The 16,970-nt window shown below is 37.4% G+C and overlaps 1 protein-coding gene across 6 annotated transcripts in view; it reads right to left on the bottom strand.

The window, feature by feature from the left end:
- Positions 1–16,970, bottom strand: part of SEC24D (SEC24 homolog D, COPII coat complex component) — a 111,611-nt gene that overhangs the window by 51,681 nt on the left and 42,960 nt on the right. For all 6 annotated transcript variants that reach the window (XM_032633434.1, XM_032633437.1, XM_032633435.1 and 3 more), the window contains one exon: positions 15,899–16,026. In XM_032633434.1, coding sequence (XP_032489325.1) covers positions 15,899–16,026 — 128 coding nt within the window. The remainder of the gene's footprint in view (positions 1–15,898; positions 16,027–16,970) is intronic.

Below are 16,970 nucleotides of genomic sequence, written 5' to 3'. Positions count from 1 at the left end.
GATAGGCGCTAAGCAAAAGGCACAGACAAAAGAAGAAATCACTTGTGGTGGTGGGGGGCGGGGCTGGGCACGGGGGAGTGGTCAATCAAGCATTCTTTCAAGGTGGGTAGTTACGCAGAGATACATTTCCCCTGACTGACAGAGAGGGAAGAGTGAGAACAGCACAACTCGGGAAGAAAAGCCTGAGCTTGGCGTCTGTTGGTGGTTAGCATGCAAGTAGCCTAGTCCAGCTGAGAAGAAGGAAGATAAAGAGGAAGGATGGAGTGAATTTATGGAGAGTTGTCAAAGCCAGGTAGAGTAGTATGTCCTCACTGGCCAGATTTCTCTCTCTCTCTCTCATCTCAAATCAGTTGTTGCTGCATAGTAACAATTCTGAGAGGACATAGTTAAGAGATTTCACCGTTCACGAAACAAAAATCATGTCTTTAGAAGAATGGTTGGTATAGGTTTTGAAACCTGCCTACCAATTAGTAAATTCTATCGTATGCTTTACAATTACCATGAGGGATCTTTAGAATTTCTGTTTGTCTCATCATCCCCTGTATTTTATTCAATTCCTAAAAACTCTTTTAAAAATAAACTCAAAAGATGTTTGAGTATTAGATCTAATTTTTAAGGTAAATTTCTAACTATAAAAAAATTCATTCCTCAACAGCTTAGATAAACCTCAGGTTCACCACTGATCCCCAGGGCCTGTATTTCAGAGTATATGCTCAATAAATATTTACTGAATAAATGATAAGAAAAGGAGGGAGGAAGGGAGGGGAAAAGGAAAAACTGAAGTCTGAATGAAAACAAAAAAAATGAAGGAAGAAGGAAAATACAGAAGTCACGTTTGGACATGAGGATATTTGCCAGTTCTTTTATCACAGAAGATTGGGTGTGGGTGCGAAAAACCTTAATATGTTAAATAAGTTCATCCCAACAAACTACTACACCGGGAGACTCTTCTCTTGCAATGGCCAATAGCGTCTTAAAGCAAACACAGCTGGGATCTTTCTCCCCAGGCCCTCTAATGCCAGGGGGACTTTTTAGTGGGAAGGTCAAATTGGACTATATGCTCAAGTCTATGAAAGGGCTGCTCCTCGTGACGGGGCATCCAGAGTTTCGAAAGGGAAAATAAATACCAGTGCAGTTCGGAGAGCACCATAATATCAGTTTTCCTGAATGGAAGTCATAGTTCATGACTAAATTATAAACCGTGAGAAATGATTCTTAACCAAAAACTGCTCTGTTTGGATTGGGTTATGCTGATGCAGTCTTTCAAGTTACGGGTATATTTGCAAAGATCAGCCTCATTTTTCTTCCTGGAACACGTGTTGGCAATTTGAGTAAGACATTCCCTCTCAAGGAGCTATGATATTCAGGAATTCTATAGCTGAGAGACATTTTCCCACATTTCTTTTAAACTTTGACCTATTACAGTTTATCTTTGGTCCCTAAGGAAGAATTACATTTTGTTGTCTAATTATAGACCACTTGCAGAAGCCATGTTCAACTGCTATAAGAACGCACGTTCCGCAGATGATGAAAATATATTGTAGACTTAAAAACTCTATGAATCAAGTTTCTTTCTTCCATAACAAAATGATTGGCAGTATTTTGTTCCTCAAAGGAAAGTTGTAAAATACTCCACTTTAAAGATGAAAGCGTTAAAGATAATAAGCCTAGAGGCAAACTTCCTTTGTCTCTCTGACAGAATTACAAGTCAGATGTTTTCCCTCCATTTATCTCACTTCTTTATGGCCATGAAAACACCTTCAAAATGTTCCCCCCTATGCATGAGTCAAGTCTATTATTTAAATGACACCCTCTCAATCAGGCATACCTGTCTAACCTATTCAATCAGAAACCTGCACTCTACTCCCTCCCGCGGGCAGTTCTCATCCCACAATCTGCTCTACTTTTTCCCTCCTCCATTTGTTCAATAATTTTCTCATTATCAGGTCCATTGTCTTGCCTCTTTCTGTTAAAATGTGAGCTCGATGAGGTCAGAGGTCTTTGTCTGTTTTGTTCACTGACATATCCCAGGACCAAGAAGAGTACCTGGCACATACTGGGTAAAGAGTAAATGTTTGTTGAATTCAATACCCGTTGAATAGCATAGAAAGAAATAAACCCACGCACCTACGGTCAATTGATCTATGACAAAGGAGGCAAGAATATACAATGGAGAAAAGACAGTCTCTTCAATAAGTGGTGCTGAGAAAACTGGACAGATACAGGGAGAAGAATGAAATTAGAACATTCTCTAATACCGTATACAAAAATAAACTAAAAATGGATGAGAAACTTAAATGTAAGACCTGATACTATAAAACTCCTAGAGGAAAACACAGGCAGAATACTCTTTGACATAAATTGCAGCAATATCTTTTTGGATCCGTCTCCTAGAGTAATGGAAATAAAAACAAAAACAAACAAATGGGACCTAATTAAACTTAAAAGCTTTTGCACAGCAAAGGAAACCATAAAGAAAACAAAAAGACAACATGCAGGATGGGAGAAAACATTTGCAAATGATATGACCGACAAGGGATTAATCTCCAAAATATATAAACAGCTCATACAGCTCAATATCAAAAAATCCAAACAACCCAATCAAAAAATGGGCAGAAGATCTAAATAGAGATTTCTCCAAAGAAGACACACAGATGGCCAAAAGGCACATGAAAAGATGCTCAACATCACTAATTATTAGAGAAATGTAAATCAAAACTACAATGTAATATCACCTCACACCAGTCAGAATGGCCATCATCAAGAAGTCTATACATTATAAATGCTGGAGAGGGTGTGGAGAGAAGGGAACCCTCCTACACTGTTGGTGGGAATACAAGTTGGTACAGTGACTGTGGAGAACAGTATGGAGGTTCCTTCAAAAACTGAAAATAGGGCTACCGTATGATCCTGCATTCCCACTCCTGGGCACATATCTGGACAAAACTCTAATTCGAAAAAATACTTGCACCCCAATGTTCACAGCAGCACTATTTACAATAGCCAAGACATGGAAGCAACCTAAATGTCCACCAACAGATGAATGGATAAAGAAGATGTGGTATATTTACACAATGGAATATTACTCAGCCATAAAAAAGAATGAAATAATGCCATTTGCATTATAAATATGAGCTAATAAATTTTCTATTCTTTTCCATTATTTCATGGATTGTCATACTAAGTGAAGTAAGCCAGACACAGAAAGACAAATATCATATGATACCCCTTATATGTGAAATCTAGGGAAAAAATGACATGATGAACTTATATACAAAACAGAAATAGAGCCATAGAAAAGAAACATGTTTACCAAGGGGAAAAGGGGGGGAGGGATAAATTAGGAGTTTGGGACTAACATACATACACTACTATATACAAAACAGATAACCAATAAGGACCTACTGTTTAGCACAAGGAACTATACTCAATATTTTGTAATAACCTGTAAGGGAAAGGAATCTAAAAAAAATATATATATATGTATATATGTGTGTATGTATAACTGAATCACTTTGCTGTACACCTCAAATTAACACTACGTTGTAAATCAACTATACTTCAATAAAAAAAGAAAAAAAATTCTTGTTGAAATAGAGTAAGTAAATTAGTAATCCTTCATAAAAATGGACACTGCTCATCATATCACAAAACAATGTATTATTGCCCAGATTATGTTGTACAAAACAATTGAAAAATTCCTAAAAATGCATGTGATTATAAAACTGATTCTGTAAATAAGGATATCAGAAAAGTCAAATTACTATTTCCCTTTTCAGAGTTGACACCTACAGAAGCTACACATTTATCCAAGCTTTTTATATGAATTGCTTTTAGAGTGGGAAAAAAATACAGGACTCTAAGATTCATGCAGTCCGATGTGCTATCAAGGTCACCATCCCTGGTGGACAGCCCCATGCACTGGCCAGGCCACTTCCAAGTAATGCAGCAAATTATCTTTTCTGAGTTAATTTGATCTTGGCAAATAGACCAAAGACATTGGGAGGTAAGACTTGAAAACAGGGTTTTAAAAAAAGTTGAGAAGAAATTTTTAATTTAAAAAATGTGTGTGACCAATTTGAAAGCATCTAGAGAAATCAACACATTTATATATTTATTATATATCAATAATGAGCTAGAAGGAGAGGAAAGATGACTTTTTAATTTATCAAATGAATAATAAAAATTGATAAATATGAGCTAATAAATTTTCTATCCTTTTTCTACAGGAAAAGGAGAAATGCAGACAAAACTAATGTTTGAAGTACTTATATAAAAGAGTTTTTCAAAACTTTTTAAACTGTGGAGAAGAGAGTATGGAATATAGTAAACAAAAAGAAACTTAAATCTCATGCTCATGTTAAAGACTATGATATACATCAATTTACCTTGGTAGTTCAGTTCTGGATTAAGAAGAGTGAACTTGGGACTTCCCTGGTGGCGCTGTGGTTAAGAATCTGCCTGCCAATGCAGGGGACACGGGTTTGAGCCCTGGTCCGGGAAGATCCCACATGCCGTGGAGCAACTAAGCCCGTGCGCCACAACTACTGAGCCTGCGCTCTAGAACCCACGAGCCACAACTACTGAGCCCACGTGCTGCAACTACTGAAGCCTGCGCACCTAGAGCCCGTGCTCCGCAACAAGAGAAGCCACTGCAGTGAGAAGCCCACAAACTTCAATGAAGGGTAGCCCCCGTTCGCTGCAACTAGAGAAAGCCCACGCGCAGCAACGAAGGCCCAACGCAGCCAAAAATTAATTACTTAATTATTTTTTTTAAAAGAGTGAACTCTGTGGTGGATGAGTTCCATGATATCTACATACACTAGAGTTCATCATTATGGCTCTTCTGTTTTACCTGTATTTTGCAGACATATTGTTCAAGAAAGTCAAAGATGCTCTTATTTTCCCAAATAATATTTTAAAGATTTTAATCTTTTTTTAAACATGTATGTCCATATATCCTCCCCCCTCTCTCATAAATACACACACACACACACACACACACACACACACACACACACACAGTATATCTTCACTTTATAGTGAGATGATATGGAAAGAAACAAATACTGGGCGGGAGAATAAAGTGAAACCTAAGCTAAACGTATGAAGAATTTTACTGTCCAGGAAATTCTTTAAGCAACTATTGTCCTAGTCAGCACAACTTGGCTCCTGGATTGTCAGTTCCTTTTTTTTTTTTTTTTTTGCAGTACGTGGGCCTCTCACTGTTGCGGCCTCTCCCGCTGCAGAGCACAGGCTCGGTGGCCATGGCTCACGGGCCCAGCCGCTCCGCGGCATGTGGGATCCTCCTGGACCGGGGCACGAACCCGTGTCCCCTGCATCGGCAGGCGGACTCTCAACCACTGTGCCACCAGGGAAGCCCTGTCAGTTCCTTTTTAAATTACCTTGGAACCTGTTCAGTAGCAAATGCAGCATTTTTACATAAAGTACATGCTCAATAAGTGTTTCAGCATAGATCTCTATGTGAAAATCTCATCAAATTACTTGGCCTCAAAAGTCTAATTTACTTCCAAATACAAATGATATTGTGGAATGAAACTATCATGTTAAATATTGATTTAACACAAAGGTTTTCCAGGAACTGTTTTAGGTCTTGGGAATAAAATAGTGAGGAAAAATTACAGGTGGTCCTTACCCTCATAGAACCTAGTGGGAGAAAGACAGGAATCAAATACACCAATACAAAATTGCAAACGGTGATACATAGTATTAGGAGAGCTCTAGGGAGTATAATGTGGGGTATCCTGGAAAGCTATCCGGAGGAGGTGACCTTGAACTGAAATCTAAAAGGTGAATAGTAATTAACTAGGCTAAAAGGACAGGACACTGTGTGGGAGATGGAGAGAAGATTATTCCAGCAAATGTCCATGAAGCACCTTATGAAAAAACAAAAGCTATAGAAATGTTTATATAACGGTGGGTGTTTATCATTTGAATAGTAAAAATAGAAAATAGTGATGTAATATCAAATGACAGAGACCATGCAACATTTTTTAAAAAACGTAAATGAGTAGCTCTTTCCCTTTTATATGGATATAAATTGTGGCATCCACATCAGTTTCCTCCTTCTTCTTATGTAAGATATGTAGCTAGAATCACTGAAGGGGTATGATAATATGTCTCTTAGATGTATACACTTCCGGTAAATTTAAATTACTGTAGTTTTCATACTTCTCTTCCTTGCACATAGTAGAAACCCCAAATCAATGATTGTTGGATCAAATTAAATTTTCCTAACAGGAATTTATACGGTACAGCAAATAATCATAACTAATGATAAAGATATCATTTCTCATCCAGTTTATTTTATTTTTAAACAACTAAGAGTTAAGTGGTGTTATAATTTTATGAGAAATGAGGTTCAAAAAAGTTAAGTAAAAATTTTCAAGGTCATACTGCTAGAAGTGGTAGTCAATTTGTGCACCGAACTTAAATTGACGCTCAAATTCCTGCCTGTACCACCTTACCCACACGACGTTCAATTCCTGACAAAGAAATGGTCCCCAAATCACTTGTGCATCAGACAAACTTGGGTGCTATTTTCAAACATTTCATGAAACAATTTCAAATTACAGGTTTGCATAGGGCTTTCTCTTCCTTCCATCCTTAAAAATATGACTTTATTAATTTTTTTTAGCCTTTTATTCAGTGAGAACTTGTTGCTTAGGAAACTTTCAAATAAAAACCTTTAAAATTTTGACTTTCGTATACTTGAGCACTGAGGAGACACATCAACTGCAGAAATGTTAAGTTCTTGTATTACCTAAATATCCATAAAATGTGACTGAAGTTAGTAATAACGAAGCAGTGTAGAAATAGTGTACTTCACTGATTCTAAAATCTCATCAAAGCTTCCAACTCAACATGACACAATGCTAAGAAGTCACTGTTAGGAAGATATATTTCTCTTTTAGAAATGTTAAAATGTGAGAAAATGTGGGCCTTAGAATTGATGAAAATGATAGTGAGAGGCTCTAAAATACTTCCTCTCCTGTGGTGGCTCCTCACAGATGCCCAGCATTCTACATCCAGGGAGCCTGGTCTTCTCGGCTCCTATGTGATGGATGCTGTATACTCAATTGCCAGGCAGTGAAGGTCATAAAACCCACACCTGGATTCACTGAAAGTTAAACCAAGGAAGAATGCTTTCTTTTTCATTCTTGTTTCTCCTGATGTTACTCTCCATTTAATTAAAAAAATAAAACTAAAGAGTTACATGAATAATTCTGTGATTGAAAACATAAGCTTGGTATATTTAAACTTCTAAATTGTAACTTAAAATAGAATTCTAACAACCTTTGACCTGACAAATGTGACTCTCCCTGTATGCCTGCTATAACACCATTCTAAAAAGGGATTACATTCTGTTCTTCAGCTGCCTAGCTTTTTCATAGTACTTTTTCATAGCACTGTACAAACAGTGGCCAAAATCCTTAAGGGATAAGATTTAGTTTCTAAAGTAACTTTATACATTTTTTTTTTTTTTTTTTTTTTTTTTTTGCGGTACGTGGGCCTCTCACTGTTGTGGCCTCTCCCGCTGCGGAGCACAGGCTCCGGACGCGCAGGCTCAGCGGCCATGGCTCACAGGCCCAGCCGCTCCGCTCCGCGGCATGTGGGATCTTCCCGGACTGGGGCACGAACCCGTGTCCCCTGCATCGGCAGGCGGACTCTCAACCACTGCGCCACCAGGGAAGCCCTATACGTTAAGTATTTTAAGTGTTATATTCGTAATTCTATTTCTACACGAGTACGTAGATTTTATTTTTCCAAGTTTTTATATTAATACTTTTAAGATATTGCATTAAAGCAAACAATTTAAGACTACAGTGCACATATTAAAAAACAGATTCAGGTTTTTGAAGCTTTCATTTTAAAATAATTTAAGATATAAGTCTTCTTTAAGTTCTTCAAAGGACACGATATTATGCAGTAATCAGTTTCATTTCAGAGCGTACTTATCACTAAAGCTAGCTAAATTGGGGCTATATATAAAAAATGCATAGTCTCACAATCTTCATGTGCTTTTTAAAGTGAATAATATACTACAGATTTCTTATACTAAAAGCAAATATAAACGAAACCCCTTTGGGTTGGGTTGTACAACATATTCACATATATTTCTAATAACACATAGGATGTGTGACAAACACGTGGTAATCCACGCTGAAAGTCCAATAAAGAGTGGAAAAGTAAAGTAGACACTAGCAGCCTTCTAGATTTATAAAACATCTGAGCCAGGCTTCTCCCTCTTGGGAATGGCGCCCAAGGTCACAATACAAGGCACAGCGGAGACCTACAGTCATTTCCTGGCTCCTGACCCAACAGGTGTTCCACCTATTGATTACTATCTATGGTGCTTTGGAGAAAGTAGTCAATTTTTATTGGTTTCTGAAATATCTTTATATGGTCAAAAATTCTTCCTACTTGTTTAGCTGTTCTGCTCTATAATGAAATATAACCTCTCTCATTAATGTGATAGAATATATCCGTGATCTCTCAAATGATTTTTTTCTTTATCCACAGAGTTTGTCAGAAGCCTAAAATACCTAGAAATCAACCACTGTTTTGTAGTTTGATTTGTCTTTGTCTTTTAAATGTCATGTCTACCCAATCCTCAGAAGAATGCATTTACTCACCTAGAACCTCTACTGTATGCCCAGCCCACTGCCAGATTCTGGATGGTCTTTGCCTTCAAGGAGCACTAAGCAGCAGCTTGAAGTCAAAAGACTTCAAGAAAAGAGGTCTAAGATGGACATGTCAAGATAACTCACAAGCTTGCAGAAACAGGAGACCCATTGCTAAAACAACTGCCAGCAAGAGAAAGGAATGCTATTTTATGTGTTTAACCAAATAAAACCTCAACAAGATAGATGTTGCTGAAAGAACTCGGAATTTGGAAACTTGAGTTTCAGCAGCATTACTTATTAGCTGTGTGACTTTCATTGCCCCAGAACCTGTAGAACTTCTATACCTATAAAACTCGGATAACAACCATTTCACAAGCTATCTTCCTTTAAAAAAGTTGCTGACACACAAACAAAATACTACAGTGAGGCAGAATTTTTTTCCTTTGATGCATTAAACAGCAGTGGAAACTCTGCCTAAACTCTGCCAACTCATGCCAGCAAGATTGGCTAAGTCAAGTGTGTGACCAAGCAACGCTCTCTGCAGGTGATGGATGTGGACATAATGTGTTGGTGTTTAGTATATTCTCTTACAGTCTTTTCCCTTTTTGTTAACCTCATTTGTCAGTTCATTGACATCCATCCCTTTTTCTTTCCAATGGCATCTTCTTCATACCTACCGAATCTATCAGAATATGAATAATCATAAAGAAAAATAATTTAAACAGTATTTAATAACAGTACAAACTTCTTTATTCATTAAGTCATAACTAATGTAAAATTTCCCTGAACCTAAACTCCAAAGACTGAGATTATTTCCATTACAGCCTTCTTCACACTGTACAAAAATTAGCTCTGTCCCAGCAGATTTTCTATACGTTCTAGACAAGAATAACTGGTCTTGTTTTTCCCCATGTTCCTAAAGTCCAGCTCAGTTCCTATAAAATAAGTAGGGGATTATAAATCAAGTGAAGTTTAAAGTCTTGGATAAAAATTTATCTGATTAAATTAATTCAATAAGGAAGGAAATTACTTTGACTGTTATATCCGTTTATAATCTAAAAAAAAAATACACAGATATTCCTGAATCTATTCACAGATGGAGTAAAAGCTTCTGCCATCTGGTTTATAGGTGAAATTATTTAATTTCATGTATAATTAGATGATGTATGTACTTGCCCAAAATCTAAAGATTTCCTATTTTGAAGAAAATGCAAAATTAAGTATAATCTTCAATCCTTTGTGCTGGAAATCTATACCATTTCTACCTCAGTCTTAAAAGACGGCATCAAAAATAAAATCACAGGTTACCAAGCAAAAGAGCTTACAAGATAACTGATTACTTTTGCTGAATAAATACCTCATAGTTAATTATATTAAATATGGCAATGGGTTTCACATAAAACACATACCAAAAAAAGTTAAAATTTATGGTAAGGAATATGAAATATTAAACAAAGATGACACAGATATGCCCTTGGAAATAGCATACATCTCCAAAGCAAACGCTCACAGGGAACATTCTCAGATGGTAACTGCCTGGGCTCGGTTTATTTTTATAGTCCGTTGCTAACACCATGACATGCTTTAAAGGTTCTGTCAAACAACAGAACTGACTTTAAAAAAACACACAAAACTGTACTAAATAAATCCTTTTGATCAATGCCATATCAGGATATCTTGAAGGATATCTTTTTTTAAATTGCAGTAATGATGGTAATATTAGTCAGATAAGGAATAAAACCCTTATCTGGATTTTCCTTATAGGAAAAGTTTTACTATATCTAAAAATAAGCAAGCCATTTATTCTAGAGGAAAACAAATTAAAATGCTACTCACAGGGAGAATAGCAGTATTCATGTAATTCATTTACCTTCAAGAAACATACTTTAAAACTTATTACCTTGATTATAGATTATAAATATCAAAAATCAGCATGCCCCTTATTTTCTATTATTAGCGCTAATTGTTTAGCTTCGGGCTTGAACAATTAAATAAATGATAATGCCGTTTATGGATATGTGGAAGTATGAACAGGCTTAGGGTCTAGAGATCAGAAATTCACTTTTGAGCATGTTAAGTTTGAGGGGTCTATGAGTTACCCAAGGAGAGATTTCAGAAAGGCATTTGGATATGTGAATGTGGGGTTACAGATACAGGGATGAATGAATAAGGGAGCAACAGCATAGTGATTTAGAGTTAGGGACTCGGGTTCTGACTGCCTGGCTTGGAATCCTAGCTCTGTTACTTAGCAGCCATTGGCCTTAATGAGTTATCTAACTCTGTGCCTGTTTCCTTATATCTAAAATGGAACAATAAATAGGTGTATGTGAGGATGAAATAAATAAAATACAGTTAAAAACTTATAATCGTGCTCAATGAGTACTCTATAAGTTTTGACTACTATTATTCTCTCTAGCTACTCTAGTAGCTGTTATAGATGATACTTAGTCCTTGGGGGGATAGGGAGTATGCGAGAGAAAAGAGGAGACCCCAAGCCTTAATGAACCCCAATATTAGATGTCAGGAAGACAACAAAGGGAACTAAAATGTTCCCTGCTTGTGAAGCAGGAAAAAATACACCAGAAAGGTGTCATGGAAACCACAAGAGGGGAAGCTGTCAAGAAGGCCCAGATGCTTGGTGACCTAGACTTTGATCCAGGCAGTGGCAGAGAGGAGCAGTGATGGTTGCCTAACGCTAGCGCCTCTCCACGTTCAGGTCCAGTTAAATGCTCAAAGAGGGAGACAACTTTCTTGAGGGCACAACCTTTAGGAACTTCTTCCTGGTGTTTTAGCATCCCTTTTACATTTCTTTTTTTTCACCTTTAAGTCTATTTCAACAAATAAAAGTAAAGTATTCTTTAAAATAGAGAATGTCTTCATTCAACCCAGGACACACTGCTATATAAGAAATAGTAATCCTTCTCAAATACAGTATATCCATTAAATAGCTTACAATTTTGTTCATTGATTTTACCTCAATTATATATATAATATATATAAACTAATTATACATAAATATATATAAATATTCATAGGTATAATACATAAATATATCTTTAAGTAATCCTGTTCTTGAAGGTCTAAGAAAAAAGGAAAGGCTTCTGTAGAGAGAGCCTGAATAGAGAAAATACGTTTACCTGGTCAGCACACAGGGTCTATAGCAACATGGAAAGACTAGAGTGTGTTATTTGCTTAAGCAGAGTTTCAGCCTAAGTCAGATTCTGAAAATAAGCCATCACTCTAAACTCATCTACTTATTACTTTGGAAAGCACAGAAACTAAAATACAGCATAAATTTCACTAAGGGAAAACCTTATGCTGGTGAGAAGGTGCTATTTGGTTAGATCAAACAACTTCAGAAAATAGAAAGCACACACATTCAGTGTGTGTATGGAATGTGTATATACGTCTAGGGGGAGGTTTGGACTAATGTTTGAAACCTTTTTTCAACCAAAAAACTAAATACAAGGTTTCATTTTCAGGAAACGTTACTGAATAATTTCATTGTTAATATGAAATGGTGATAACAAGAGGGTGGTTACACACTCTGGTTTGGGGTCTGGAGAACGTTGAATTTTGTTCTGTTCCTTGCATGCATGACCCAGGTCAGCTGCCTAGTGGGGAGGAGGCAGGGAGGAGAGGTTTTTTGCTAGCATGTAATGAAAACTGCAAACTCATTGCCATGAACAAGATGCACTCAAGCTAACCCTGCTGGGGAGCATACATCCCATATTGATAAACAATAAAGTTGCTGCCTAGATTTCTTTCAGGGTAGAACTGTCATCTTCTCCTGATTATGAAAATAACAGAAGATCACTGTAGAAAGATTCAGACAGTGTGGGAATGAGTAAGACAGCGTGCACATCTGCTGCAATCCCATGTACATTATGTTAACATATTTCCTTCAATTTTAGGATTCATGTTCTTAAATTTTCACATTTCTGAAATCTGTAGGTAACTTAAAATTGACACCTACAGTTACAACAGTGTTTGTCTTACTAATATATCATACTACACAGCTCTTGCAAAGGATGAGGCCGCTCTGTAGGTAGCAACATGAATGAAGTGCCAGTCATATTAACTGAAAAAAGAACAGGGCCAAACGGTGTGTGTGCTATACTATCATTTATATATATATATTTTTTTAAGGATGGATATTGATATGCTGGTATATGCATATTTATTTCTAGGAGGAATCACAAAGAATGGGTAAAAATTGTCTGTAAGGGTGGGGAGTGGAGTAGGAATGGACCTTTTTTTTTTGCGGTACACGGGCCTCTCACTGCTGTGGCCTCTCCCGCTGCAGAGCACAGGCTCCGGACGCGCAGGCTCAGCGGCCGTGGCTCACGGGCCCAGCCGCTCTGCGGCATGTGGGATCTTCCCAGACCGGGGCATGAACCTGTGTCCCCTGCATCAGCAGGTGGACTCCCAACCACTGCGTCACCAGGGAAGCCCAGGAATGGACCTTTTTCATTGTATACTCTTTTCATCTTTTGAATGTTTATATTTTACTTATTTAAAAGTAACTGATTCATTAAAAAGCAAAAAATACTACATATTGTTATGGATACATGCATATGAAGTCAATATATAAAATCTACATGTAGGAAGGATTACACATCAAATTCATTAGTGTTTGTGTCTGGATTGGGGGGGAAGAGAAGAATGGCCTGATTAGAGGAGACATCCTATGTAGCTATGAAGTTTTAATTCTCAGAAAATGATCTCAAGCAAATATGACAAAATATTAATATTTGTTAATGATGGTGGTATGTACGTGGGTGTGATACTATTCACCAGTACTTTAAATTTTGTTCAAAGGATCAAGATTAAAAAAAAAAAAACCTCTCATGGATACTACTACACAGCCATCAGAACTGCCAAAATTAAAAAGACAATACCAAAGGTTGGAGAGGATGTAGAGCAACTGGAACTCAGATACCATGTTGAAAGGACTGTAAAATCATATAACCACTTTGGAAAATGATCTGGCAGCTTCTTATAAAACTAAATAAACATGTACCCCATTAGCCAGCAATCTACTCACAGGTATTAATCCAGGAGAAATGAATACATATCCACAGGAAGACTTGTATTAGAATATTTATAGAAGCTGCTTTATTCACAAAAGCCAAAAAGTAGAAATAGCCCAGCTGTTCATCAGTAAAAGAGTAGATAAGCAAACTGGTATATCCACACAATGAAATACTGTTCAGCAATAAAAAAGGAACAAACCACTGAAACTGGCAACAACGTGATGGCTCCTTAAAACATGATGCTGGGTGAGAGAAACTTACACAAAAGAATGTGGACTCTGTAAGTCTATTTATATGAAGACCTAGAACAAGCAAAACAAATCTATGGTGGGGAAAAAAAAAATCAGAACAATGGTTGTCAGAGAAGGGAGGTTAGGAGAAGGGCTGGGAGGCTGACTGAGGAAGGGGCATGAGATAACTTTCTAGGGTGACAGTAATGTGCCATATCTTGACAGGGGTTTGGATTACACAGGTGAACGCATTTGTCAAAACTCAGTAAAATGTTTAAGATATGTGCATTTTACTGTAAATGAATTTTGTCGCAAAAGGAAAAATAATATATAACCAAATATTAAACCCTGGCTAATGATATGCATGCTGCAGTATTTATGGGGAAGTATACTTATAACTGCAATTCATTTCGAAATGCATAAAAAAGATGAATTGATGGACAGATGGGTCAATGTGTGATAAAACAAATGTAGTTAAATGTTAATGGTAGAATCTAGGTGGCAGGTATATAGGCGTTCACTGTAAAATTCTTTTAAATTTTCTGTATGTTCAAACACTTTCATAATAAAATATTGAAAAATATCTGGTTAAAGTAGCTAGTTAGTATTCAAAACACATATATCTTATTTAGCATGGATCTTTTTGTCATTATATATGGGTCCACTTTATTAAGTACAGAGATTTTAAAGAGAAGTTTATGAGCATTACATTAAATTTCTGGGACCATCATAGAAGACACCATGCCTAAAATAAGTAAATACTGAATGTAATTCTTGATTTACAACTATGAGACCACACTGCATGTAAGACTGGATTTTAGGAATAGCCCAGTCTGTCTTCTATGCCCAGCTCTAACCCAGTTCACTATACTCTCAAAAAGAAGAGATGGCAGCATTCTGCTACACTCATAAAACGAGTAAGTGGACATCTCAAAGGCCACTGCTACGTGGACACTGTCTCTCTACTCTTTCTTCCCTCCCTGAGGGGACACAAAGCAGGCCCCCTCCCCATCCCAGGCCACTTTACCCCCCATCCCGGCTGGCATGACTGGCCCAAGAAAGGGTACAAATCTATTCTTAGAGATGCTCTACCGCTTACTCAGGTGCTTCTAGGTGTGAGTTAGATCAGCGACCTCAAAGGATCACTAAAGCCAAGCTGAGGTTTAAATTGCAAAGAGAATCTGAGGCTTCGGCCTTTTAGTGAGCGAAAGGAATCAAGAATTCAGTTCAGCCTAGCTTACTGGACCACTGTAAGCAAATTCCAGCCAGAAGTAAGGCTTTTCTTCACCTCCCATCTGACCAGCTCTGCTATAGTACCTTGTGCCTGTCTCCGTGTGCATGTGGGTATCCACCACTCAGGGGCATCAAAAGGAGGAATGGCAGCTGCATAGAGTAGATGCCCTGATCATGATATCCACTAACAGCATCCTAATATCAGAAATCTTAAATGTACACCACTTCTTGTCTTTTTTCCCCATTAACTATAAATTGGGTACATCTTCCCCAGTTGAAAGATACAGGTTTATCTACCTCATGCTTTCTAATCATGCTGACTTTAAATAGGAGTTTATGAGCATCTTGGCCCAGTGATTATTAAAGCAGATGTAGTAGTAAGACCAAGGACCTTAGGCTCTATCATCTTCCTTTACCTGAGCACCTATATATTGGGGCCCTGAACTAGGGCATAAGGGTCTCACAAGAGGTTTGGGTATTTGTCACTGTGTGCTAGTCTATATTTCCCATATATGTGCATTGTTACACTAAGCCAAAAAGTGACCTAGCCCATCAGTGTTTGGAATACAGGATGCCAAAAAACATAGTTTGTCAGATTTTTGTTTTCTTAATGAATTGAATGACTACATGTTTTTCACATTATATATACTCCTGCTTTCTGTTTACAATACAGAATAATGCATAGGGAAATAATGATGAAAGAAAAATTCTGGAATTGATAAATTACTGAATTTTTTTTTTTATCACTTACCTCGTTTGAGGGAATCGTGGCAAAGGGTTTGATGATGGCAGCTAATGGAATCTGAGCTTGCTTGGCCATATCTGACGTGCATGGGAAACAGTATGTTGTGCAACGGATGTATCGAGGACTTGCATTGCCTGAAATATTCAAGGATGCATACTTAAAATCAGCTTAGAAAAAAAATCTGCCCTATAATATTTAAATACTTATAAAGGTACCTCTAGGACTTCCCTGGTGGCACAGTGGTTAAAAATGCCAATGCAGGGGACACAGGTTCAAGCCCTGGTCTGGGAAGATCCCACATGCTGCGGAGCGACTACACCTGTGTGCCACAACTACTCAGCCTGAGCTCTACAGCCTGCGAGCCACAACTACTGAGCCTGCGAGCCACAACTACTGAGCCCGTGTGCCACAACTACTGAAGCCTGTGCTCCATGACAAGAGAAGCCACCACAATGAAAAATGCGCACCGCAATGAAGCGTAGCCCCTGCTCGCCGCAACCAGAGAAAGCCCGTGTGCAGCAACGAAGACCCAACGCAGCCAAAAATAAATAAATAAATAAAATTTATTAAAAAAATAAAGGTACTTCTAGATAATGCATTGTCTTCTTTGTAAAACTTCGTCATGATTTCTACAAAAAAGGTAGTATTGTCTAACTTTACAATCCATAGTCTAAGCACACTGTAGTTTCTTGTAAAATAAAACACTCTGCATTCTACTGCAAAAATAAAGAAGAGATTTTAAACTTATTATTATTTTCCAGAAGCCGGGTATTAATATAGATGCTCAGAGACTTGAGAGGTGTTTAGATTCAATGGGAGAAATAAAGCAAAGGTACAAAACATAATAAAACTTCTTCTTCATCCTCTTCTTATCAATACATCTGCTATGGGAAAGGTAAGTATTTGTATGCCATTTCACATCAGCAAGTTATACTTTGTCAAATATGATTCCATTTGACTATGAGTTTTTTTTTTCTAAACTTGAAATTCAATTTAGAAATGAAAATTCTAAATAATAGAAATATGGGCTTCCCTGGTGGCGCAGTGGTTGAGAGTCCGCCTGCTGATGCAGGGGACA

This window comes from Phocoena sinus, chromosome 5 (assembly GCF_008692025.1).
Source record: "Phocoena sinus isolate mPhoSin1 chromosome 5, mPhoSin1.pri, whole genome shotgun sequence".
NCBI classification, from domain to species: domain Eukaryota; kingdom Metazoa; phylum Chordata; class Mammalia; order Artiodactyla; family Phocoenidae; genus Phocoena; species Phocoena sinus.
This window is presented reverse-complemented; position numbering and strand designations above follow the sequence as displayed.